The following is a 27,434-nucleotide window of genomic DNA, read 5'->3' on the forward strand; positions in this document are numbered from 1 at the left end:
GGGGGCGGGACAAAGGTCGTGACGTCACACCTGTCAAAAGTTTGAGTGATTGTAGGTACTATCTCTCTCTCTGGTCTAATGACAGAAACAAGGAGGAAATATATCATTGATCCAAGACGAGGGAGCCGACTTGTATGGATCTGCATCAGGTTGTCACCTTTCAGAAAACAAAATAAAGGACACCCACGTCACCGTGAACACAATCCTCATAAATAGAAACATTTTGACATAGAACAGTGTTTACCAAATGTTACTGCCCCATGTACCTTGGCTCTGAGCTCATGGTATATATTATTTATTGTGTCTGCAGGCGCGTCTAAACTCTTTCCTTTGTCTCGTCCATTATTAGCCTTGAATTTAGGCCTTTTTATTGATTTATTTCTGATTTTCTTGTTCATTGTCTGTGTGCATGTAAAAAAAATCTATAATGTTGAAAAATAACCTGAAATGTTTGTGTGAACCTCCTGAAAGGTGTTCATGTGCCCCTATGGCAGCGGTCTATAACCATTATTCTCAAAGGAGCCATTTTGCTTCCTCTCACCTGGATTAAAATGTTTCTGGAGCCAAAAAAGTACCATCTCAACCATCTAAACTTCTGTTTAGCCTTTATATGCTTCCTTTAGGACAAATTTTACAGAACTGTAAGGTTGATTATCAGAGCTATGCAGATGGCACACAACTATATCTATCACTGAACCCAGATGACTATGGTCCCATTGAGGTGTTGTATGACTGCTTAGAAAAAGTAAACTGCTGGATGAGTGAAAACTTCCTTCAACTAAACCATGACAAGATGGAGGTGATTGTCTTTGGTAACAAGGAAAAGAGGACTGCTATCAGCGAGCATCTTGAGTCTCGAGCGTTAAAAGCTAAAGACCAAGTCAAAAACCTTGGTGTTCTGATTGACTCAGATCTTACATTGAGCAGTCAGATCAAATCTATCACAAAAACAGCTTCTACCACCTAAAGAACATCTCCAGAGTGAAAGGTTTAATGACTCAGAAAGATCAGGAGAAAGTTCCATGCTTTTATCTCCATCAGACTGGACTATGTAATGGTCTTCTGACAGGAATCCCCCAAAAGAGCATCAATCATCTACAGCTGGTTCAGAACGCTGCAGCTCGGGTCGTAACCAGAACAAAGAGATCAGAACACATTACTCCAGTTTTAAAGTCTTTACACTGGCTATTGTTAAATCAAAGTTAAAGGCACTTTTTTTCTCTACTGCATATGATTGAGAGGAAGATTTTTGGTCATGTTGTTGATGTAATGTGTTTGTTGATGATTTTAAATGTTCTTATTGATTTTAAACAGATGAATGTTTTATCATGTAAAGCACATTGAGTTGCATTGTGTATGAAATGCGCTATACAAATACATTTGCCTTGCCCTCAATGAAGACAATATAGTGCATAAAATTCTAGTTACAATTATATCGAACAATGTTGTTAATAATAATTTTTAAAAAATGTTGATGTACTTGTAGTGCTACAAAAAATAACCTGAATTTGATCGGTCAACACACACACACACACATAAATATATATATATATATATATATATATATATATATATATATATATATAATACTAATTGATAGATGAAACATATCAAGTATGCTTATTAATCTGGTATGTTGGCAGTTAATTAAATATTTCCCAACACAAATAAAATCTTTATTTTCTTCCAGAATAGTCTTATTGTTGGTTGTTATCTTACCAGGGATATAAAACTTAAAGTTAGCCACAGGTGTAAGGAAAGTTTATGGTTGATGACAGTTATTACACAATACAATTAATTTTTAGGTTGACAAATTGTTTTATCATGATTTTATTTGGTGTCAATGTCATTTATCATTAATACCCTCTGTAAGAAATAACAATTCATTATTTTCTTATAGCTATAGGAAGCCATTGCAAAAGAGTCAAAGAGCCACAGGTTACAGACCCCTGTCCTCGGGGTACACATACCCCAGCTTGGGAACCACTAGAATATACAGAAATCTCTACAAACATTTTTAACCAAGGGAATATATATAATGTAAAATCAAAAATTAATGTATTTATTTAATGTTAACCTATTTTTTTAAAAGGTCATACATAACATGCCTGTTTATATTACCTAATGCTACTGTGATAATAAATAAATATTTCATTCAACTTTAAAACCTCCACATCCTAAACATTAAATCAAATCACAGTCTTTCAAATTAATCAAGCTTACAATCCAATCATGATGTGTCTACTGTATCAGCCTCAGGAGATGATGGATGTATGAAGAACTTCTCAGATTGTTCATATCTACAGTGTTTTTCTCCTGAGGCTGTTTGATGTCAGACAGATCACCATGAGTCACTGAAAACTCTCTAGAGTTGGACATTTTTTCACACACACACACAGAGAGAGAGAGAACACAATCACTGCTACGCACACACACACACACACACACACTTGTGCAAATACAGAACAGCTTTCCATTTTTCCTCAGTACGTAACGCCTCATTTAAGGGCCAAATAAGGTACAATTCCATATTTTTTTTATCAGTCATTAGCATCAGATGGATAATGATTTACAAGAGGTCTCCAAGTAATTTCAAATTACTTTAGTGAGCCATTAAGGGAACATCTTAGCTTCTCCAGTCTAACTGACATTAAGAGCTCTTTAATCCACCTCTGGTGGGATGGAGGGTGAGGGAGCAAAATGAGACGCCTGGCCAGCAGGATGGAGAAGGCAAGGACGGTCTGCACGGTTTTGGAGGTTGTATGCTGGGGGGTACCAAACAGGGCTAAGAGAGGATCAGGCGTAATGACTGTATTATATGCCGCACTAAGAGACGTAAAAATATCAGACCAAAATGTGTCAAGCCTGGGACAGAAAAAACATGTGGGAGTGGTCAGCTGGAGATTGCTTGCACCTATTACAAGAGTCGGTTACATTGGGGTAGATCCGAGACAGTTTCAGGTTAGTGTAATGGACTCTATGTACAACTTTACATTGTAAGAAGCCATGCCTCACGCAGATTGAGGAGGAGTGCACCAACTTCAAGACCCGTTGCTAATAATCCTCAGATAATGGGGTCCCTAGCTCCTTCTCCCAAGACTCCCTGGGGCCCAAAACTAAACTGTCACCGATAGAGCTGTTCAGACTGCAAATGTTGGAGATCAGACGTTTCTTTTCAGGGTCAAGAGCCAGTAGTGAATATACAATGGTTTCAGGGGGGCGACTGTGGGGAGGCCTAGGCTTTTTGGCATTTGAACCCAAATGAATCCGTATTTTAAGGGACGGGTGGCAACCCTAGATCTGCACCACCAATAAAGCGTAACTTGTAAGAGTAAGAGAGTAACCTGGGCTTTCACCATTATTGGTAATATATTGTATGTTATTACAGATATGAAATTTGTCCTCTGCATTTAACCCATCCATGAGGAGCAGTGGGCAGCCATTTTTTGCGGCACCTGGGCAGAGAAGGGTATGTCTGCAGAGCCGGAGGCACCAGCTACAGAGCTGCTTTCTTCTTCTTGTGCTGTAAACGTGCGGCCGTAGAAGAAGAGTGCAGTCCTGTAGCTGGTGCCTCCGGCTCTGCAGACACATACTATTGGCTGGGGAGCAGTTTGGGGTTAAGGGACTTGCTCGAGTGAGATTCAAACCAGCAACAATACGATTTCAAGCCCAGCGTCCTTAATTCGTAACTTTTCCTGCGGACCAAGTCCTTCCCTGTATGCCTTTGCATCTGTAATGCATTTTGAGGAGCTTTTCTGTCCTGGCTGTGTGCACTGAAGTGTTTATGATAATAAAGTAGTGAATCTCAATCCATGTGTAACCGGTTCTAAACAAAATTTGTGAAAACTGAAACTCAAAGTCTTGATTCACCACTTTCATTAAATGATGTCCTGGTTCGGGGGTAAAGACAAAACAAACAAATTAGTCTTTGCCATAGAAAATGAATGACTTCACACAGAGAACAATGCACACAAACTGCTTAGGCTGTTCACAAGTTTTTGCACACAGTCCAGGCTATCATGACAAGTACACAGTTTCAGACACCACGCCAAAAATCCCAGGTTTTGATCCTTTTTTCCTTAGTTTTAAAGAGAGCTGACCATCACTCAACCTCCCTCCACAGTGCACATGGTAAAGACAGTAAACGCACAGTCACACTGCTACCAAGAGGATTTTGCCCTTAAGTGTCTGTCAACTGCTGTAAAGTGTCATAAAAAAATAAATAATAATCCTAAAAATGGACACAAATATATAAATAAAATAAGGACATAGCCCCACCACATTTGTCTGCTTACACATTGACATAGAAAGCTTATTCTTTGTTAATGATTTACTGAAAACTTAAATATGTATTTGTAAATGCTGAATACTTAACACATCAAATAACAGTAACTTTTAGGTGGGTTACACATGTATTTATTTTTAAAATGTATTTTAAATGGGCCTATAGGCTCATAGGTTTTTTGTCAAAAAGAAAAACAACCAACCCTAATATTCCTTGCTAAATACCACATACACAAAGCCAAATAGAGCCTAAACAAACCAAATCAACATCACTTTCAAAACAAAATACTGTAACCTAGTATTTTTACACAATTGAATTCACTGCAAACATAAGGCCATAAACATTTACAAAACATTCAAGAAATATATCAACACGGGCACCAAAGCCATCCCTTATGATTATATAGTTCATTATTTTTATGTTGTCTGTTCCTTTTATTGTCTTCCTATTCCTTTGTAGTTGTATGTTCATTTATATATTACATTGTGTTGTATTGTATTTATATTAGTTTAAATGAAGTAAATAAATAAATAAATATACCTATGACACCCCTCCATGTCGCGCATGCGCAGTTTCAGAGTGTGAAAATGCTTATAGCTCAATTTGTTATTTGATTAAGTACATTGTTTAGCCCCTTAGCTCTTTTTTGTTTTGTCTTTTATGTCTTGTAACCTTGTCTATAATCTGTATTCATGTGAATTCGTGCCTTTTTATTTGTATCTACACAAAAAAAGGTATACCAATAAGGCGGCGAATGCGCAGTCTTGTGTGTTTTAGCCTCTGGTGTTTGCCGTAGTGTTGTGAAAGTATGCGTGTATCTGATTATGTGTCTGTGTTCACGACTGAGTTGTTAGCCATTAGGTGGGCTTTAGATTGGATTGAACGAAATAAACCTGAGATGTCGTATATATATTTGGATTCCATGGCTGCCTTACAGGCAATTTCTGACCATCCCTCTGGGGCTAGGATAGATACTGTGGTAGAGATTTTGTGTTGCCTTCACCGGATAGAGTTGATGGGGTCTAGTATTGTTTTTTCCTGGATCCCATCTCATGCAGGTATTGTGGGGAATGAAGCTGCTGATAGGCTAGCAAAGAAGGCTCTTCTCGAGACGGAAATTGAATATGTGGTCCGATTGGGGAAGGCTGAGTGTGTCAGTGTTTTCAAAGCTACTGTGTATCAGCAATGGCAAAGGGAGTGGGAGAATGAGTCTAGAGGGAGGCATTATTTTAAGTGTCAATCTTGTGTGCAGGGCACTAGACTCCTGTGGGCAACTTGCCGATCAATACAAGTTAAGATAACCAGATTAAGACTGGGGCATTGTGGACTAGCTGCATATTTAAATCGAATAGGCAAACATCTGGATGGATTATGTCAGTGTGGTCAATTTGAGACTATTTCCCATGTTCTATTGGCCTGTGGATGTTATTCTGTTGAAAGGGGAATGTTATATAAAGAACTTTCAACTCTTGGGCTGACAGTGTTTTCAATAAAGTCAATATTTGCACCAAGAACAGAGTCGATTTTAATAGATAAGGCAGTCGTGAGGTATCTCCAATCTTCCAACCTCTATTTGAGAATCTAAAATGGAGTGAATCTAAGTGAACAGAAGAGGGCAGCATTACGCTTCTTTTAGTGTACAGCCTGCCGGAAACCATTAGAAGAAGAAGAAGTAGTGTTGTGAAAGTTTTAGCGCGAACATGCTTGTGTGTGCACTGAGCTTTTCTACATGGAGACAGAGTCTCCAGTGTTTTACTGAGGACAGTGTGAGACATGAGGCGGACTGACAGTCATGGTAAGGTCATTTATGAACTCCTTCATACTGTGTTCACTGCTAACAGGACCCGGGCCCTGTTCCAAGAAGCTGGATCAACATATCCTGAATTATCCAGCTTCACCGAGCCTGTAGTACATGGAGCTGGACTTAACTTTCCAACCAAGCTCATAATTATTAATCAGTCAGTCAAAGCTACGTTGCTTCTCACAGCAAGTTTTTAGTCGTTATAGTCAACTAAATGTCTACTAAAAGAGTTTATGCATTTTTTTTAAAGTGTCAATTAGCATTGATCAACCAGAGGGGTATTCCATAAAGCGTGTTATGTTCAAACTCTGAGTATGTTCAGGCTCAAATGAGGGAAACTCTGAGTATCCCAGTCCTAAACGCGAGGTATGTTCTTCTGAGTATGTTACCATGGAAACATTGTCCGTGAACTAAACCTGGTCGCTGGCAGGTTTTATCTATCTGGCTCCGCCCACCTGAACACTTTAATGAACGTTAACACTTTTCTCTGAAACACATTAGTAACATCACACACACATCACATCATTACTAATGTGTTGCTTTACGTTTTTTTTTTGTGCAAACGGTAGTTTTCTTTATAATATTGTGGATGTAGATCATTAAGTGAAAGTCACTGAGGTTGATCTGCATTAAAACATCTACTGACGTCTGTAGTAAAGTTCCCTGAATACAAACCTGTGGATAATATAAAGGAGGAGATGATAATTTAAATGACTCCACTTTTAAGGCTCGATTGTTGTTTTATATTGTTATACAGTTAAATCTGTAGATCACGGCTCTTTGAAGGTATGATGGCACAGTGAATTGTGACGCTGCTCTTGGAAGTGATGGTTCGCGTCCCGCTTCAGTGTTTTTTTGTGACATTTTTTAGGACGTCGAGAGGACTCTGGCGACAATATTACATTAAGAATCAATATAAATGATGCGATATCAAGCGGCATTTACTGTCTTTATATCCAGTGTAACAGGAGGACTCTCTATGCAGTCATCCTATGCTGCTGACACGTCTCCTCAGACACACTTTATTCATATTATTCACCGCTCGTCACGTCACTGAAGCAATAAAGTGATGAAGCGACCAAAAAGTGTGACTAATTACAGGTGATTTAAGCCACTATAGTTACTAAAGACTGAACGCACCTTTAGAACAGGCTCATAGTCCTCAAACACTGGCTTATTTCACCCATTACGGTGAATAAATCACTATTTTCCTGGTGGTTGCCATGGCAGCTCGAGTCATCTTCGATCCATTGATGATGGCTTTTTATGGCGCACGTGCACGTAAGTAACCCAAGGTTTACATACTCAGGGTTGATTGACCCACTTCATACCAGCTGTAATGGAATCAGATACCCAGAGTTTCCCATCGCGGGGTATGTTGACCCAGAGTTTATGGATAGACTCAGAGTTTGTTAACCCTCCTTTATGGAATACCCCTCTGATATTGGATGGAATTAATGTTTATAAACACACAGAAATATTTGATGCGAATAAGGAGTAAGACCACTGGAGCTGGGCAATATATCGATATTCAAGATGTATCGAGTTTTCTATTTTGACGATACAGAAAATTACAATATCACCAACATTGGATTTTGTATTAAATAATTATTTTCAGGGGTTCCGGTGACGTCATGACCGAAGAAACAGCTTGAAACCTTTGCTCCGGGGAAAGACCGAAAAACTAGCCAACATAGCACGCGCTTCCTGTTATAATCGATGTGAGACACTACCAAAGATGTCTACAACTCGACGACAAACTGAAAACAAAAATAAGAGCGGTAAAAAAGACAGCAAACATGATCCCGCAGACGAGGACGAGGACATGAGCGAACCTGAAGACAACATGGCGCCTATACTTCAGGAGTTGCGAAACTTCAGAAAAGAACACTTGGATGCCTCTAAAGACACAAAGGCTGCTCTGACAAGAGTGGAGACGACATTGAAAGATGTGATTGACCGCACGGACCAGCTTGAAAAGCAAATGACCGACGTACAGCAGAGGGTGAGCGACAACGAGGATACGCTACAACGCCATGAGAGAGCCATTCGCCATCTGCTGTACCGGGATTCCAAACTATCTGCTAAATGTGAGGAGCTTGAGTCGAGGGCAAGGCGAAACAATCTGCGCATATATGGAATAAAAGAAGGAGAAGAAAAAAACGACATGATTCCTTTCATAACCGGAATGCTCCGTACTTCACTGAAGCTGCCCGCGGACATGGAGCTGGGCATTGAGAGGGCACACCGCTCCCTGACGACTAAACCAAAAGAGTCTGCACCCCCTAGATCCATTATTGTCAAGTTTCTGGACTATCGGGTGAAGGAACAGATGCTTCGAGCGGCGTGGAAAAGTCGCGAGGTTATGCACCAGAACCAGAGAGTGTACTTCGACCAGGACTACACCGCGGAGGTGCAGAAGAAACGTAAACAAGTAAGGGATGTGATTAAACGGCTGAAAGAGAAGAAGATAAAGGCGGTGCCAGCTGAAACTCTACTACGACCATGGACCGAAGACGTTTGCTACACAAACAGAGGCAGCGCCGGCACTCAACGAGCTCGGAATACATGTTAAGGTGGATGAACGGGAAAACATCCAAGACAAGCTTTTGCACAACGCCTGGGCCACTGCATCCAGAGGAGCCACCGGAGACGCGGCGCTGGACGTCACCGATCTGCAAAAGTTTGTACGAGATGACGAATAATAAAAGACTGAAAAGTGAACTGCGACAGCAGGAATGTGCGCATTGCTTAAACAACTAAAGTTTACTAACAAGGCTAGTTATCGCCAACATAAACTTTACCACTATGACATGGGACTTTCCCCCTCCAAAGGGGAGGTAAGATGACTTCTTTTCTTTTCCTTTTTTGGATTTCTTTATTTGGATTTATGAGAGCGACTGGGAATGCAGCCTTTTGCTGCAGGACAGTTGCTACGACACTGTGTGTTAAACCCGGAGGGATTTCGTCACGCACCTCCGTCTCCACCGTAATCGCTTTTAAGGAGGGCTGGTTTGTTCGCGTGAAAGTTGGGAGTCTGTTCATGTTCCTAATTACTGTTCTTTTCCAGGTCAATACTGTTCAGAAAAATCCACTGAAAATACAACTGTTTATTTGTAGGTACATACCCTCTGATATTTGTAATGTGTATGAGAAAGTAATGAGGTACTCCTTTATTAATCTGTGAATCTTTAATGGGAAAGTTGACTGTTGTTACACATAATGTCCATGGCTTAAATCATCCCATAAAAAGAAAAAAAATACTGAGCCAGTTAAAGAAATTACAATGCTCCATTGCATTACTACAAGAGACTCACTTAAGTGAGCTTGAACACAAAAAACTTAGACGAGAATGGGTGAACCAAACATATAGTGCATCTTTTGGAAAAAAAAGAGGGGAGGCTATTTTAATCATTAAATCACTAGCTTTTTCAACAGAGAAGGTAATCAGGGATAAACTTGGCAGGTTTGTTATGGTAATTGGCCGATCAGAAGGGGAAGAAGTGTCTATTTGAAACCTGTATGCTCCAAATGAATATGATGAAAACTTTTTTAAAGATATTGCAAACACCATAGCAGAGAATGCAAAGGGAATAATAAAAGTTGGGGGAGATTTTAATGCTGTGCAAGATGGTAAATTAGACAGAACACCATCAGAGGTGGGCCCGCAAAATAGGAAAACAAAAACACTTAATAACACGATAACAGAATTGGGTTTGGGGGATCCATGGAGAGATAATAATCCAAGTAGGAGGGATTTCACCTTCTTCTCTAATGTCCATAATAGCTATTCAAGAATAGACTTCTTTTGCGTCTCTCAGCAACATATGTACAAAGTAAGCGACTGCCAAATAGGAACAATAACACTGAGTGACCATGCACCTGTCATTTTACACCTTGATTTGAATAAGGAGAACGTCTTTAAATATTGGAGGGCAAATGTTTCATTGTTCACCAATACAGAAGTAGTTCAAGAGCTGAAACAAACTTTGATTGATTATTTGGAGATAAATGATAATGGAGAAGTTGATCCACCTATCATGTGGAGTGGAGATAAAGCTGTGATAAGAGGAAAAATGATTCAAATATCGTCTAGATTAAAGAAACAGCGCTTAGAGGAACAAATCAAGATTGAAAATAAAATAAAGCTCTTAGAAATTGAACATAAAAATTCAGGATCAAATAATATACTAATAAAACTAAAAGAAGCTAGAAAAGAATTAGATAAAACTCTCACATACAGAGTAGAAGGGGCTCTGAGATTTACGAGACAAAAATATTATGAAATGGGAAACAGAGCTGGTCGCCTGTTGGGTTTCCAACTTCGCAAAATACAAGCTGATAGAGTAGTACATGATATAGTAGATCCAATTCTTAATAAAAAGGTATACAGACCAAAGGAAATAGCTAATGCATTTGCAAACTTCTATAAAAAGCTATATGAGGAACCAAATCCAATGAATGACAAATTTGGGGAGAAGTGTGATGCCTTTCTTACAAATCTAAACCTTCCTTTATTATCTGCAGGAGAAGCATCAAGCATGATCTCAGAGATTACACAGGGTGAAATACGAGAAGCAGTTAAAAAGTTAAAAAACAACAAGTCTCCAGGAACTGATGGGCTTCCTGGAGAATTTTATAAATGTTTTATTGATGTTTTATTGCCATTACTGACTAAGGTTTTTAATTACACACTTAAGAATGGTAACATACCTGATTCATGGCCTGAGGCCATAATTTCAGTCATTCATAAAGAAGGAAAGGATGCAGCCCATTGTGAAGGATACAGACCAATTAGCCTATTATGCAATGATTTAAAATTACTGACTGGCATCTTAGCTAAAAGGATACAAAAACATATAAAGAAACTTATTCACCCAGATCAAACGGGTTTTATCCCAAGCCGGCACATTACCAATAACATAAGAAGAACTTTAAATATTATAACACAAGCCAAAAACAATGAGCAAAATTCAATGCTAATCAGCTTTGATGCACAAAAGGCATTCGATATGGTCAATTGGCAGTTTTTATATAAAACTTTATCAGTTATGGGTTTCCATCCACAGTTCGTGGAATGGATAAAGATTATATACACAAATCCCAAATCACGTGTTAGAGTAAACGGATGCTGCTCGGACTTCTTTTATTTAGAAAGAGGGGTCCGCCAGGGTGATTGCCTCAGTCCACTTTTATTTGCAATTAATATTGAACCCCTTGCAGCATCAATCAGGATGAATAGAAATATTAGGGGCATTGAGGATGGGAATAATAAAGAACATAAGATTTCACTTTTCGCGGACGATATTTTAACATATATCAGCGACCTTGCAACATCATTGACCCCACTGATGAACGCTTTAGAGGATTATGGCAATCTTTCGGGCTATCAAATAAACCAGTCAAAATCAGAAGCAATGATGTTAAAAGGCCAATGGCCCACAAATTACAGAGATAAAGTTCATTTTCGACTCTCTAATCAAGGATTTAGATATCTTGGAATAATGATTACTCCAAAAGCATCACAATTATTTACAGCTAACTATAGTAAATTGATAGATGAAATTAAAAAAGACTTCACACGGTGGGAAATTTTGCCCCTCTCACTAGTAGGGAGGATAGAAACAATTCGAATGAACATATTACCAAGACTTCTTTTTCTATTTCAATCACTACCTATTAAAATCCCAATGTCTACATTTACAACACTCAATAAATGGCTCTCAAAATTTATCTGGCAAAATAAACGTCCAAGAATTAGACTCAAAACTCTCATGTGCCCTAAAGAAATTGGTGGATTGAATATACCAAACTTAAAAAATTACTATTACGCAGCTCAACTTAGGTCTCTGCTGACATGGGTGTGTCAAGAGGAAGACTCAATCTGGTTTGGAATGGAACAGGGAGACTGTCCTGGAATGTTTCTTGATACGATTCCATTTATAAATCCAGATGCATGGTCAAAAGAGAAGAAGAAAGTTACAAATGAATGGGTCAAAACCACTTTATCCATATGGTCAAATATCAGAAAGACACTAAATCTTCCCAGTTCACTTTGCAGACTGATACAAATTCATCATAATTTGGAGTTTCCACCTTCCTCTGGCTTTAAAAGTTGGGCTGGAAAGGGTCTTATTATGCTGGACCAAATGGTTGAAAGAGGAAGTTTAATGTCTTTTCAGCAACTCCAGCAGAGGTATGACCTGCCAGCCCAAGATTTTTATAAATATCTACAAGTAAGGAATTATTTTGTGAAGCATAATTACATAACCCTGTTTCAAACTCCACCCACAAATTTAGAGCAATTTTTTATTCATGTAATAAAGGGGAAGATTAACAGTAGATACATATCTCATGCTTACAAATTACTACAAGAAAATACAGAGAATACACAGGAAATTAAGAGAAAATGGGAACTAGAAATGAACATAATAATTAAAGATGATGACTGGGAACGGACATTGCGGGAGGGACACAAAATAACAAATAGTCAAAGCCTGAGAGAATTTGAGTGGAAAACTAAAATTAGATTTTTTAGAACCCCCTTTGTCACGTCTAGGTTTGGTGGAACCTCTGATCGGTGTTGGAGGGGCTGTGGTCTGGTGGGAGACCATACCCATGTGTTTTGGGACTGTCCAAAATTAACTAACTATTGGAAAGACATACAAGGAGAAATTAAGAATTGTCTCAACATTGAAATCCCATTAGAACCTAATTTATTAATATTGGGAATTCTTCCCAACAACATAAGATTAAATGATATTAAATTTATATTCAAAATACTACTCTTAGTTGCAAGGAAAATGATTACGGTCTCTTGGCTCAAGCCTCAGCCCCCCACTATTACTCAATGGAAGAACAAACTAAAAGAAGTGTACCATATGGAGCAAATAACAGCAAGACTGCAAATGAAAATTGATGTATTCATGGATAAATGGTCCTTAATACAAAGATACATTTCTAATGGTTGATTTGTTTATACTATTCCATGCTGAAAGAAAGAAGGGAAGGAAGATGCACGTGTATGTTTATAAACTGTCTCTTTTCTTCTTTCTTCCCCCACTGTGATGCTGGCTCTACTTTGAAGATATAAGGAGTAATGTATGATGTGCCTACATTTTGTCTGATACTACTGGATTTTCTTTTGTTGTATTTGACCTGTATTGAAGATTTTCAATAAAAATAAGTTAAAAAAAATATATATATATATTTTCAGGAGTCGCTGCTTTCTCTACTTCTCAGAACAGCATGAAAAGCGCAGTTAGATGAATTACTAAAGAACTCACTCACACGTGCTGTCCCTTATAGTCGAAAAATACAAATTTGTCACATCTTGTTAATAAATGTGCCTGTGTGGCATTTTACATCAGCAAATTTAACCCAGAATTGTTTTTCTGGTAAGAATTCATTTGAATTAAAATTATCTAGATTTATATAGTATTAGAGCTGCACAATTAAATTAATTTAAAAAAAAAAAAAACTTAAATTAAAAAACCTTTTTTTTATTTAATTTACTTCAATCAAAAATAAATATTTTGAATCAACGTAAAAAAGTGTTCAAATGCAAAAAAAACATTTTAAAATTAAAATTATTTTTTTTTGATTGAAGTCATCTTTTTTGTATTTGGGCCATATTACGGGCTGTACACTTGTGTCTTTATTATTCAACCAAACACTAAAACATTTCAATCAATGAAAAAAAAGTGTCAAATGTAATTATTTGGGTCTCACATAATTTTTTTTTAGCATTTGATCACTTTTTTTTCTTTGATTTGAAAATATTTATTTTTGATTGAAAATATTTAAATTTTATGAATGATAATGATAAAAACACAAATCTACCTCCATCATTTTTACTGCCACATTAGATTAACCTGATTGTTGGCAATATTTACATTTAAACAGGCTCTGCACTCTAATAGTGTATTTATTCAGTTAGCCTTTGGTACATTTTAAATTCTTGGGGTAATTGTTTTTTAATTATAATTCATTTTTAAAGCTTACTTTTGCACTGTAAACTCCACACATTATTTGTTTAAAAGTAGTGCCATAATAACTAAACTAAAAAATATTTTTACCAAATATGATAAATAATTGTGATTCTAATCATGATTACAGTATGAACAAAGTCATGTTGATTTTTATTGTGGCCATAATCGTGCAGCTCTATATCATATATATGACCATTTTTAAGAAAAAATATTGAGATATCAGTTTTGGTCTATATCGCACAGCCCTAAAGACCACATTGTCACGGTCCGGTGTGGGTGTGGACCCAAATGCAAGGAGAGATGGAGGCAGGATAGAGGAATAACGTTCGTGGAACCAGTCCATATTTATGCTTCAAAATCAAAATTTAAATCCAAACTCAAAAAACAGGGGAGCAAGACCAGACACTAACGTACATGAACAGGGAGACAACGAACCTGACATTACACAACGAACCAGCAACCACACTGTGACCAAGCACACATTTAAATAGTGGAGGAGGCCTGATTAGGAATGGGCCACACCTGGGTGCAAACATGAGGGAGCTACTCAATCACCAAGCACTCACACAGACATCACTGAGGGGTGGAGCCACAAGCAGGAATCCCTGAAACACAGACAAGAGTTAACACCAGACGAGACTCAAAATAAACAAAGACACAGAATAACTGAACTTAACCAACCGAACATGACATAACCCCCCCTTTAAGGAGCGGGTTCCAAACGCTCTCAAAACAACAACAAAAATTTAACCACCCAAACACCAACCTAGGGTGGGTGGACGGGGGACCCGGAGGGGGGGTCAAGACAGTTCCGGGCGGCCTCCCATGAGGCAGAGCCGGCGAAGCAGGGGACCAGGAGTCCGGCGGCCTCCCATGAGGCGGAGCCGGCGAAGCAGGGGACCAGGAGTCCGGCGGCCTCCCATGAGGCGGAGCCGGCGAAGCAGGGGACCAGGAGTCCGGCGGCCTCCCATGAGGCGGAGCCGGCGAAGCAGGGGACCAGGAGTCCGGCGGCCTCCCATGAGGCGGAGCCGGCGAAGCAGGGACCAGGAGTCCGGCGGCCTCCCATGAGGCGGAGCCGGCGAAGCAGGGGACCAGGAGTCCGGCGGCCTCCCATGAGGCGGAGCCGGCGAAGCAGGGGACCAGGAGTCCGGCGGCCTCCCATGAGGCGGAGCCGGCGAAGCAGGGTACCAGGAATCCGGCGGCCTCCCATGAGGCGGAGCCGGCGAAGCAGGGTACCAGGAATCCGGCGGCCTCCCATGAGGCGGAGCCGGCGAGGCAGACAGGAAGACCTCCGGCGAAGAGCGCTCAGACGAGGCAGGCGGTAAGACCTCCGGCGGGCCGGGCTCAGACGGGAAGACCTCCGGCGGGCCGGGCGAAGACGGGACAGGCGGGAAGACCTCCGGCGAAGAGGGCTCAGACGAGGCAGACGGGAAGACCTCCGGCGGGCCGGGCTCAGGCGGGAAGACCTCCGGCGAAGAGGGCTCAGACGAGGCAGACGGGAAGACCTCCGGCGGGCCGGGCTCAGGCGGGAAGACCTCCGGCGGGCCGGGCTCAGGCGGGAAGACCTCCGGCGAAGAGGGCTCAGACGAGGCAGACGGGAAGACCTCCGGCGAAGAGGGCTCGGACGGGACAGGCGGGAAGACCTCGGGCGGGCCGGGCTCAGACGGGACAGGAGAGCTGGGAGTTGGCGGCCGGGTGCGGGGAGCCGGCACTGGCGGCGACGTTGGCGGCGGCCGGGTGCGGGGAGCCGGCACTGGCGGCAGGGCAGGCGGCGGCCGGGTGCGGGGAGCCGGCACTGGCGGCAGGGCAGGCGGCGGCCGGGTGCGGGGAGCCGGCACTGGCGGCAGGGCAGGCGGCGGCCGGGTGCGGGGAGCCGGCACTGGCGGCTGGGCAGGCGGCGGCCGGGTGCGGGGAGCCGGCACTGGCGGCTGGGCAGGCGGCGGCCTGGTGCGGGGAGCCGGGACTGGCGGCTGGGCAGGCGGCGGCCTGGTGCGGGGAGCCGGGACTGGAACGCTAGCCTGGGAGCTAGGAGACACAGGAACGCTAGCCTGGGAGCTAGGAGACACAGGAACGCTAGCCTGGGAGCTAGGAGACACAGGAACGCTAGCCTGGGAGCTAGGAGACACAGGAACGCTAGCCTGGGAGCTAGGAGACACAGGAACGCTAGCCTGGGAGCTAGGAGACACAGGAACGCTAGCCTGGGAGCTAGGAGACACAGGAACTCTAGCCTGGGAGCTAGGAGACACAGGAACGCTAGCCTGGGAGCTAGGAGACACAGGAACGCTAGCCTGGGAGCTAGGAGACACAGGAACGCTAGCCTGGGAGCTAGGAGAAACAGGAACGCTAGCCTGGAAGCTAGGGGACTGGCGGGGTTGGCCCTTTCTTCTCGACCGACCTCTACATCGTTGTAGGCTCCGGGGTCCTCCCAAAGCCAGTCGAGTTCCCCAGTAGGAATCCCTGACAGGATCCTCCTCCGTCAAAATCCTGCCTGCCCTGACCTCACGGAAGAGGCTTTGGAAATATAAAATCCTCTCCACAAAGTTCTTCTCCGCTGGGTCCACTGTTGGCTGGTTCGTTCTGTCACGGTTTGCTGTTGTTGTGGACCCAAATGCAAGGAGAGACGGAGGCAGGATAGACGCATAACGTTCTTGGAACCAGTCCATGTTTATTCTCAAAATCAAAATCAAAACTTAAATCCAAAAACAGGAGGGGAGCAGGAACAGGGAGCAAGACCAGACACACTGCACACGAAGGGAGACCACAAACCTGACAACATAATACAACGAACCAGCAACCACACTGTGACCAAGCACTCATTAAATAGTGGAGGAGGCCTGATTAGGAATGGGCCACACCTGGGTGCAAACATGAGGGAGCTACTCAATCACCAAGCACTCACACAGACATCACTGAGGGGTGGAGCCACAAGCAGGAATCCCTGAAACACAGACAAGAGTTAACACCAGACGAGACTCAAAATAAACAAAAACACAGAATAACTGAACTTAACCAACAGAACATGACACACATGATCGTATGAGTTCTGAATGAATTATTGAAAGTTATACCGTAGTTTGATTTTTATTTGTTGATGACAATATCAATATATTTTGATACACTTTTCATTCACGCGTATTTTTTTAAATTACTCATAGTCTTGTTATCGTCACTCGAAAAAATGTAGTTGATGAAAACTGTGACGTATAAATCAAGACCTGATAAAGATTGTGATGTCATCACTTGTCCACACACAGAGGAGGAGCCAAGCACCGAGTCAGCGGGCCAAACGCAGCCAGGATGAGGTGGACCAGGACTGGACACTCAGAAAAGTAGGAGTGTTACTCATGATGGTGACTGAGAAACTCTTTAATAAAACATGAACAACTTTTCCATCTGTGTTCTACGGTTTGAACACATTGAGCTCAGATTGATAGGCCATGTTGTAAACGTCATCCTAACGTACTACTCGTACGAATTCTGATGTCAAAATCAGTATGTAGTGCGTTTACATGAGTACAACAGTTTCTTCAGTGTTGTTGGGGCAACGTTTTGGGGAAATCTGTAGCAAATATGGTTGATTTATTGGGAATTTCCAAAGTTTAAAATTTTAGAGGCGTACTGTAGCGCCACCTTTAGGACGATTGGCCTGTTTTTGCAGCTGGGACAATCTGGAATGAGACTGGACCTTTGTGCAAAATTTGGGGATTTTTTGTGCAAGAATAATAAGTAGAATATCGTGATGTGATATTTTTGTCCATGATGCCCAGCCCTAGTTGCAGTTATTGCTTTATCCAAATAATGATTATAAAGATAATGTTTGTAATGTGTGTGTATGTGGAAGATTGTACAGATGTGGTAGTTTGTACTCAGATCTGTGTTTAATGCACTACTTTCCTGTTCAATCGTGATCTAACACTGCTTGGTTTCTCAGGAGAAAAGAAGAAAAAGTGAGAATGAGCTGCAAGAAAGCCACATTTCTCAGTTCAGAAAGCCTCTGACTCCCACTAACAACCGACCGGCCTGTAGTGATGGAGATAAACACGTAAGCATTGGAAACAAGCAACGAACCACGTTTCATTGGCATTCTTTACTAAATGCAGATGTTGATCACGTAACATCTGTTCAAATCTGTCTACAGGAGGCATTTATCCGAGCTATCCTCTCCAAGCCTTTCAAAATCCCCATTCCAAACTACTCAGGTAACACTTTTCCTCTTATGTTGTTGTTTTTTCCTTCTGTCATCACCAGAGGGGTATTCCAGAAAGCGGGTTGTGTTAAAACTTTGAGTATGTTTGTGCTCAAATAAAGGAAACTCTGAATTTCCGGTTGTATAAAGCAAGGTAAGTTGTACTCTGAGGGCCGGATTCACAAAGATCTGAAATAAAGGGTAGTAAATTAGTTGCCTACTTAAATGAGCGTTTTGCTCGTTTATTGTGGAGACGTCAGTGCGCACAAGCACTGACATTTGAGGCAGATGGAGTTCTGTCTGCTGTTCAAACATTTATTAACGTAGAAAAATAAATACACAATAAAAATCTTTTTTTTTTTTTTAAACAACAACTTTAAAACCTAGTAATATTGATATTGATCTGAGTTAATACAACTACACAGTCTGTCAACCAGTCTGCATTCTTTGAAGATGATCTACTGACCATCATCCAGCGCAGGTCTGAGCAGCGCTGTGTCACACACACTCTCATATGTAACCATTGTGCCATCAGTGATCATGCGTAAATTATACATCTGATCGTTGTGGAAGACATCCTGCCTGGTTCCTGTTCCAAAGACGCCACGTCCCAGCGGCTCCAAGGATTACAGACCAGTCGCGTTGACGTCCCACATCATGAAGACCCTGGAGAGACTTATCTTGGTGCAGCTCCAACCATCTATAAGACCACACCTGGACCCACTACAGTTTGCCTACCAGCCCAAGGTTGGAGTTGAGGATGCCATCACCTTCCTGCTCAACTGTGTCTACTCTCACCTGGACAAGCCGGCGAGCACTGTGAGAGTCATGTTTTATGAGTCAGTGGTGGCGAGTGCCACAGAGAGGAGGAGCCTGTCCAAGGTGAAATCCATCCTGGTCAATGTGTCCCACCCACTCCATGATGTGCTGGTCAATTACAGAAGCACCTTCAGCACCAGGCTGATCCAACCACGGTGCTCCACAGAAATGCCACAGGAAATCATTCCATGATTGTTGTATATATCTAAATCACATTTGTATATTTGTATTATTTTGTAAATATGTGAATCATATTGGTATATACTGGTATATATTTGTATATTATTATTATTATTATTATTATTATTATTATTATTATTATTATTTTTATTATTACTATTATTATTATTATTATTATATATCCTACTTTTTTCTACTACTGTAATGTGTGTGTTTCTGACCCCTATCTTTAACAGTCTTTACTTAATTATACACTTATTTATTGTTTATTCTTCTTTGTCTTTGTTAATGTTTTTATTCTTTATTTGTGATGTGTTCTGTGGCTGTAACAAAAGCAATTTCCCCCTGGGATCAATAAAGAAATTCTGATTCTGATTTTGTTATTGCAATTAAATAAATGAATTTATTTTATTGCATAATTGTGGCGTATCTGATCCCTTTTTCTTGAACAACAGTGTGTGTTTTATGTGTCAGTTATAATCTGATAATGTCTTACATATAATACGAGATGGGTTTTAGATTCATTATTTAAAGTTGTTCAAAGCACATTACTGCATGACTTACATGATCTCCCTTAAGGCAGGCATACACTGTGCGATTTTTGGCCCATTTTGAGCCGATTTTTGACTCGTGCGACTATTTTGTGGGATCGTGCGAGTCTCTGCTAGATCGTGTGTCGTGCATCGTGTAGTACACATGGGGTCACGAGAAGCGATTAACACCTCACGACCAGCTCCCGATCAGCAATGGTAGGTCGTAAGGATTTCAAACATGTTTGAAATCCAGTCGCTCCTCGTGAGCTCCTTGTGAGGGTATCGCACAGTTGAAGCAGTGCCACGGACCGGCTTACCGTAAACGCTCACACTGCGCATGCGCGAACACCGTAGGACTGCTGTAAAATTGACGGACTGTACTGTCCATCCAGCTCCTGGTCCATCACATCGCCGTCTTTTATTTTTTCTCAGACTCTGCGTCTGAGTTGCACAGTTTGAGCTGGAGCTGAGTGCAAGGATTGAAAAAAATCACACAGTGTATCCCAGCCTTTACTTGTCAGCGATCAGGTGTGCGTGCCCCTTTAAATGTTGTCGCCAAAAGAAATTGTGGGTCAGCATTATCTCGCCTCCTTTGGTAAAGGATGCATCAGTGTTTTCTAGGCTAAAGGAAGTAAAAAAGGGAGCATTGAGCCTCTTTTCCTTTTTATCACGGCCGCTATTTATACTCTTGTGAAGGTGAAGGTGAAGGAACAGTGGATAGTAAAGGGGATGGGAGGGAATATTCGGACACAGCCTTATTGTCCACCGAAGCACAGTCACTAGAGTCACGTGTGCGCCCAGAACCAATCACTGCACAGCTCCACTCCGGTGCATGCCAGAGCCAATCACAGTGGTGAGCTAGAGTCACGCACCAGACGTGTCCGTACATAGCCAAGCAGACACACGAGTGAGAGAGAGTTTAAGGCTCTTTCACAAGTTTTGAGCTCCTGTGGACTTCTCTTTTGAGGAAACATACTTTTTGACTGATCCTTTTGTGGTGATTACGTTTCAAAACGTTTATTTTAATTTTATTTTGAAATCACAGCGGATTCAACGCAGGTTACACCAGAAGGAGGGTTAGACCGGAGAGGGGGGAAGGCCATCTGAGCAGCTACACTCACACTGATATATTAGCAAAGCTCTCAAGTCTCACACATTGGGGCGTGAGATTCAACCTGATGTGACTCACTGAGTGTGTGCATGTGTGCGGCTGAAGCGCGTGCATGTGTGAGCCACAGGAGTAGTGAGTCACACACACACACACACACACACACACACACCATGCTTCCTCTGGAAGTGTGAGCCACACACATGATTGAGAGATGAAGTTATTCTCAGTCTGCTCGCTAAGTTACATCTGTTTGTATATTAATTACTAACCTTGGATGATAATCACCCCTGCACTAAGAAATGTTAAATGCTAAATAGTTTTATTTGTACAAATGTGTTTTTTTTTTTCATCAGATTTCACCTAAACCCACAGCATTGATGCCAACTTTATCCATTTATCATGTGCATGTCCCATAGAATGAAACCAGGGAAAATGCACACGCTATTTTAGTTTGCACCCGCACATACAGTATACCCCTTTGTAACACTAGAGTATGTACACCTTTTTGTACATCCAACCTTCAAACACATACTCATTTGGCCATAATTGATAACTCTACTTAAGCTCCCACATAAATACATACTTCCAACTGGCACTATTATATTAAAAGGCTAGATGTCTTGTCCACGCTGCCGGCCAATAAGCCTTTTCACACTCTGGAACTGCGATCTGGGGGGGTCATAGGTTGAGAAGGATAAAAAAACGTTAACAAGCTTATTTACTCTGTTGATATTTCCAACCTAACAGCGTTTGTTTTTCCAGAGATTGTTAGTGTTTTAATAGTGTTCATATTTATATTACACATATTCAGACTCGAGGAGGTGTCCAGATGTCAGTTACGGCTGATATGAGCACTTTTAAAAACTGATAGGAGCAGCTTAGCAGCAGTATGGAAGAAAGGGCAGTCCCTTCACTTCCACACAGCAGGCTACACCTGGTTGACGAAAAAACACCGACTACCCAGGTCTCCAGAGGGCGGGAATGATGCACATATTCAAGCACTTTTGTAAAACCGATGGGAGAAGCAGTATTAAAGCAACTGACCACCTCTGCTTTCTACTCCTGTATTTTCTGTATTTACCCTTATTGTTAGTAGTTTGTTTTTTTTGTAGTTGTTACCCTCAGCCTCGGCTGAAGAGTATTGTCATCAGTTCGTCGTCCGTCTGTCTGTGTGTGTAGAGTGGTGTAGGTCTTTTAATGCAATACCCACCAACCATTCTCACACCAAAACATTGACACTAATGGGGGGATTCCAGGGTAATAACAAAATTCCAGTCGGTCAATTTTTTGTGAAAAAACAGCATTTTTGAGGATTTCAAAAAAAGCTTTGTTGTGGACTGATTTTACAGAAGGAAAGGAGGTGGACCATTCATACCTTGCTGTAAGGTGACATTCACTCAGGGCTCTTGATTAGTGGCAAAAAATGTTATCTTTGTGCTTGTCACAGAAACTACTACGTAATAAAATTGTATGCATTAACACGTGAATAATCATATTTAATGTTTTATTTCCCTACCGGTATTAAAAATATAATGGATGAACCATTTCCAACTATTAATTCACTGAAGTACAGTGCGGCAAAAAACTATTTTAATCGGCCACCAATTGTGCAAGTTCTCCCACATAAAAAAGATGAGAGGCCTGTAGTTTTCATCATAGGTACAGTACTTGGTCACAATAAATCAATATAAATTATTTTTTGTGACGGTTAATATTTTGAGGATTTTTCAAATGTCAGGCTGAGGGTTTTATGTTGTTAACTATAAAGTAGTTTTGAAAAATGCTTATAAATAAAATGTAATGTTATTGATGAAGTAAAGCCAGATTTGTGTGTGAAAAGGACAGTATGAGTTCTCACTTTGAAAAGGTAAATTTACGAGGTCCACTATTCACTAACCATGTTCATGATTATTTTTTATTAAGCTGTTATTTTACAAATTTGAAGGAAGTGCACAAGATGGACAGGCCGATAAGTGAAAGAGCTAGGCCTGGGCCGATAACAGATTTTGCTGGACGACATATTGTTCCACAAATTATTTTTTGTTAGACCAAATTAACCACTAATGTAATGATAACATATCATATTGTAGCGTTTGCGGCCCGACACTACGGGGCTAACTAGCCAAATGACGAGGACACTGAGTGGCTGCCGTTTAACCGGATGAACCGGGTTTTATTACCCTCAAAAACAGGCTAATACTGGGTTGGAGGAGTGCCGGAAAATAACAAAAGCGGATAGCTAACTCAACTAGCCACTGGACGAGGAGTCACTCTTTTTCTCTTCCCCCCTTCTTTTTAGTTCCTCTTCCGCTCCCAACAAAACTGGCCTATCCGACTAACTAGGGCAACTCCTTCCCCCACAACTTCCCATCAATCCCCCCCAAAGTCCTGCCGGGTCGCTACAATATTAATACAAGTACACCCTTTCAAACGCAATCAACTTGTATTTCTCATTAGTATTTTTTACCATTGTAATTGGAATTTCAAGAACCTTTAAATATTTGAAACAAATAAAACAATTAAAATAAAGTGGTTTGTTATAAAAGTCAGAGGTGTCATAATGCTGATGCACCAGGGCTGCCAAGTTTCAGAAAATGACAAGAATAAGACTTTAGTGACATGATGTGTTCCAGCGAAAGACGATGTGTTCTTTTTTAACATGGCTTTGGCCTGTTTTAACGTTGATTTCTACCTTAAGACAGATGTCCTCACCTCCATGCCAGCGGCTCTCCCTGCACTGTGGCCTCCTCATGCGAGTTTTAATCAACCAGAAATTAGAAATGAAAACTAATTAAAAAAATTGACAAAATACATTTATTTGTCAATATTTCATTTCAACCAACTCTCCATCATTTATCTGGGGACATGTCTCATGTTGTAGGTGTTTGTCACAGATGTTGATGCCTTGATGACAGAGGCAGGGGGCTCCCACTTAAAACACTGTGGCCCAAGGCAGTGCTACCTTTACCTCAGCTCTCCTTGTCTGCAACAGAAAGGAAGTCATTAAAAAGGTAATCACGTGATTTTTGATTGAATGAATGTCTTAGCAGCAGACTCAATGTCCATGGAAATATACTATTACATACAAAAATAATCATAAGATTGTTGCTCCTCTGGGGTTCAGAGGGCATACGTGTGTGTGTATGAAGTACTCAGCTGTAACTCAGCCTGTGATAAAGAATGGAGACAGCACGTGTTCAGCTGCATTTACTTCACACCAAGGATTGTTCTTCCTCTAACATATTTTCACAATCAACCACAGCAGTAATCCAGACACCTATTCTATTCTAAATGGCCTTAAAGAGTCCCAAAGTCCATGTGGCCATAGCTTAGTAAAGCTATACTAGTCACACATTATACTTACACAATTACAGTTTCTCAAAAATTACAAAAATACAATACAAAATGTACATTGTTTGTAACCCAATGTATTTTAATATATTTATACCTTTTACCCTTTTTACTTATTTTCACTATGAAATGAATCACTATTTATATATTTATCTTTTTAACAATAACTATGAAATATGCTTTTAGTCAAATCACTAAGTTTAATATATAATTCACTAAACACGTGCACAGCTGTAGCCCTATACCTCAAAATGGCTGCTCTGTATCTAATACAGTTGTACAATAGCATTACTGGTATTTGGTAATAAACCTAAAATATGTACCTTTGGAAACAAATAAAACACACACGTAGGAGTGGGCGATATGGGGGAAAAAAATCTTATCACGATTTATTCTTTGTAAACCCACGATCACATCACAATTTTTTTCATTCAAATCATTTCAAGACTATTTTAAAGTATATATATATACGATAGTGAATAGTTTTACAAGAAAAACAATAATGGGTCAAAGTCAGTGGAGCCACAAAGACCCTTTTATTAATCACTAGCAGCACAATAACAACATTTTGTGTAACTTTTGACTTTTTCCTTCATTAAGGCTGAAATGTGATTAAATTATGTGGTGTTGCTTTTTTCAGGGCAGCTCTGAGTTGCAGAAAGTCGTTTTTAAAGTAAATCACCTTCAGGACACTGTCTCTTTAAGAATGTATAATCAGCCCTGTTAGCTGCAGCAGCTCTGCTACACAGAGAGTTATTTAGAGAAGAAAACACATGCAGTGTTAGTTTTTTTACATGAGTAAACTCACACTATAACACACACAGAGCAATATAAACAGTGAACAAAATTGGGTAGCTACATACTATCTCAGATGGAGTCTGTCCTCTAGATCTTTCTTTCTGAAAGCATGTCGACAAGTTGGTGTGTTGTGTGAGGTGTCTAGACACGACTCGTCAAGACCCGCCTTACGTATCTTCTGATTTGTTTATTATTGTGTGAGGCCTGCCGTGGTTGTTTAGATTTAGGAACCAGGAGACGGGCAGCTCTGGATGCACAGAAAACAACACAAGAAATGGGAGAACCAGAGGAGAGTTTATTGCTGTGTTTTGTGAGCATTAATATCAGTTTAAATAAAAACACCGGATGGAAAACAAAAGCCCCGTTGTGCGCAAATTGTGCAAGAAACAGTTTGTCTATTGAGGTGTATTGACTGCTTAATATGATATTAATTTATTCTATATACCTTTTCACTTAAAAACTGAGTATGGGCCTTCAACAGGTGGCCTTAAACATATAGGGTTTGCAATCCTAGCCAGTTATTTCTGTAGCTCTGCTGTTGGGATGTTTATTGCCTGTCAATCGTGGAATTTGCTTATTGTTGTGCTATTCTGCTGTTGGGATGTTTATTGACTTGTGAACCTTGAAAGTTGCCTGTTCCCAGGCTGATCTTCCTCCATTTACAGCTGTATACATAAACAGTCTAACTTTGGCCTTTGTTTGTTGATGTATGGGACTTCTACCACCGTAATAGACATTTGTGACTTCCTTTCTTTGTCTTAAGGCTAAAGCCTTAGACTCCACCTGTTGGGTTTCAGATTTCTCGTCAGTCCATATATATGATGGCCAAGCTGGATTTCTTCAGAGCATGATCTGACCCTGTTTGCTCTCATTGAACTGATATCTCCAGTTCTCCTGTATTTGCCTCAGAACATGATTTGACCTCCTTTGTTCCTCCAGTGTTCCGTCTCTGCCCTGGTTTTTGATTCTGCTTGTTTTAATAAACTTTGTATTATTTTGTCAGCTTCAATGAAGACTTTTTTCCACACTACACCTCCTTTTTACCATCCACATCATCACCTGGGGAGACACGGCACTATCACCAGAGCTCTTCTAGCCTCAGCTTCTACCTCTAACACGTGCTAACACGTAGCAGCTAGCAGCTTAATGCCAACATGTAGCAGCTAGCACGGACAACAGTCTTAGTGGGAGCAGACAGTGTCTCCAAACCACACTGGACACTCAGACAGGGTTCAGAGCCAAAATGAATAAATCCATAAGTGACAAATGAACAAAGTCAGTGGATAAATGATAGTAGACAGTCGACCACTCTCTGTGGTAGAGGATGTGGGCGGGGCTAGAAGCACTGCTACAGATAGCATTGTCTGACCCAACTTATCACCTGCGATGTAGAAAGAATATTTCAAACTAAATTCATCAGCTTCATCAGTTGCTCTATTTATTTCATGCCACAGATATTCTAACTATTTTACACTGTTCAGTTTCTACTTCTCTGGAATGTTCTGGACTAAGTCCTGTTTTTTCCTTTTAAAACACAAACACACATTTGTTTTATAAAAAAATCCAGAAAAGTGTGAATATAGCTTAGTTAAATTTAAGTTTGTGCTTTTTGAACAATGCAATCATATTATTTATTCATTACATTATATTAGCACTCAGTGATGCAAACACTATTTTGTTTAAGTTCATTTATTGTTTTCATTGTTTCAGTCATATACCAAAATCCATTTACACTAAAAAAAATGTTGTTTCTTATGTCAAATACTGTTAGGCCATTAATTTAGATTAATTCATTACAAATTTTCTCATTAATTAGATTCATTTTTTAATCAAGTCCCACCTCTCGAAAATATACACAATGATAACAAAATCAATCAAACCCTTTTTTGTTTCCTGTAAAGGAGAATCTGTTCATGGACTGCAGCTCCAGGATCATTTCCACATAAAGAAGGAAGAGGAAGAACTGTGGGAAAGTCCGGAGGTAAAGCAGGAAACGGATTATGCAGTTTTGCATAGTGTACTGTAGAGCCAGAATTTAAAAGTGTAAAAATGTATGGCCCTGTGTGTAAAAGTGTTAGCCCCCTAAACCTAATAACTGGTTGGGCCACCCTTAGCAGCAACTACTGCAATCAAGCATTTGTGATAACTTGCAATGAGTCTTTTCTAACGCTGTGGAGGAATTTTGGCACACTAATCTTTGCAGAATTGTTGGAATTCAGCCACATTGGAGGGTTTTCAAGCATGAATCGGCTTTTTAAGGTCATGCTACAGCATCTCAATAGGATTGAGGTCAGGACTTCGACTAGCCACTCTAAAGTCTTCATTTTGTTTTTCTTCCATTTATCACAACAAGTCTTACAGGTCCTGAAGCAGCAAAAC

The 27,434-nt window shown here is 40.7% G+C and overlaps 1 protein-coding gene across 2 annotated transcripts; it reads left to right on the plus strand.

Moving 5' to 3' along the window:
* The first annotated feature begins 5,971 nt into the window (after window positions 1-5,971).
* LOC114462067 (DNA repair and recombination protein RAD54-like) lies at window positions 5,972-27,087 on the plus strand. Of its 2 annotated transcripts, none has more exons than XM_028444672.1 (5): window positions 5,972-6,080; window positions 17,332-17,406; window positions 18,009-18,119; window positions 18,216-18,276; window positions 26,957-27,087. In XM_028444672.1, exons 1-5 carry the CDS (start codon window positions 6,078-6,080, stop codon window positions 27,079-27,081), a joined length of 375 nt encoding a protein of 124 aa, XP_028300473.1. In that variant the 5' UTR covers window positions 5,972-6,077; the 3' UTR covers window positions 27,082-27,087. The 2 variants fall into 2 exon arrangements, with proteins under 2 accessions (XP_028300473.1, XP_028300474.1); XM_028444673.1 differs by lacking the exon at window positions 26,957-27,087 and adding an exon at window positions 18,799-18,834.
* The last annotated feature ends 347 nt before the right edge of the window (window positions 27,088-27,434 follow it).

The sequence above is a fragment of the Gouania willdenowi genome, chromosome 4 (genome assembly GCF_900634775.1).
Source record: "Gouania willdenowi chromosome 4, fGouWil2.1, whole genome shotgun sequence".
Taxonomy (NCBI): domain Eukaryota; kingdom Metazoa; phylum Chordata; class Actinopteri; order Blenniiformes; family Gobiesocidae; genus Gouania; species Gouania willdenowi.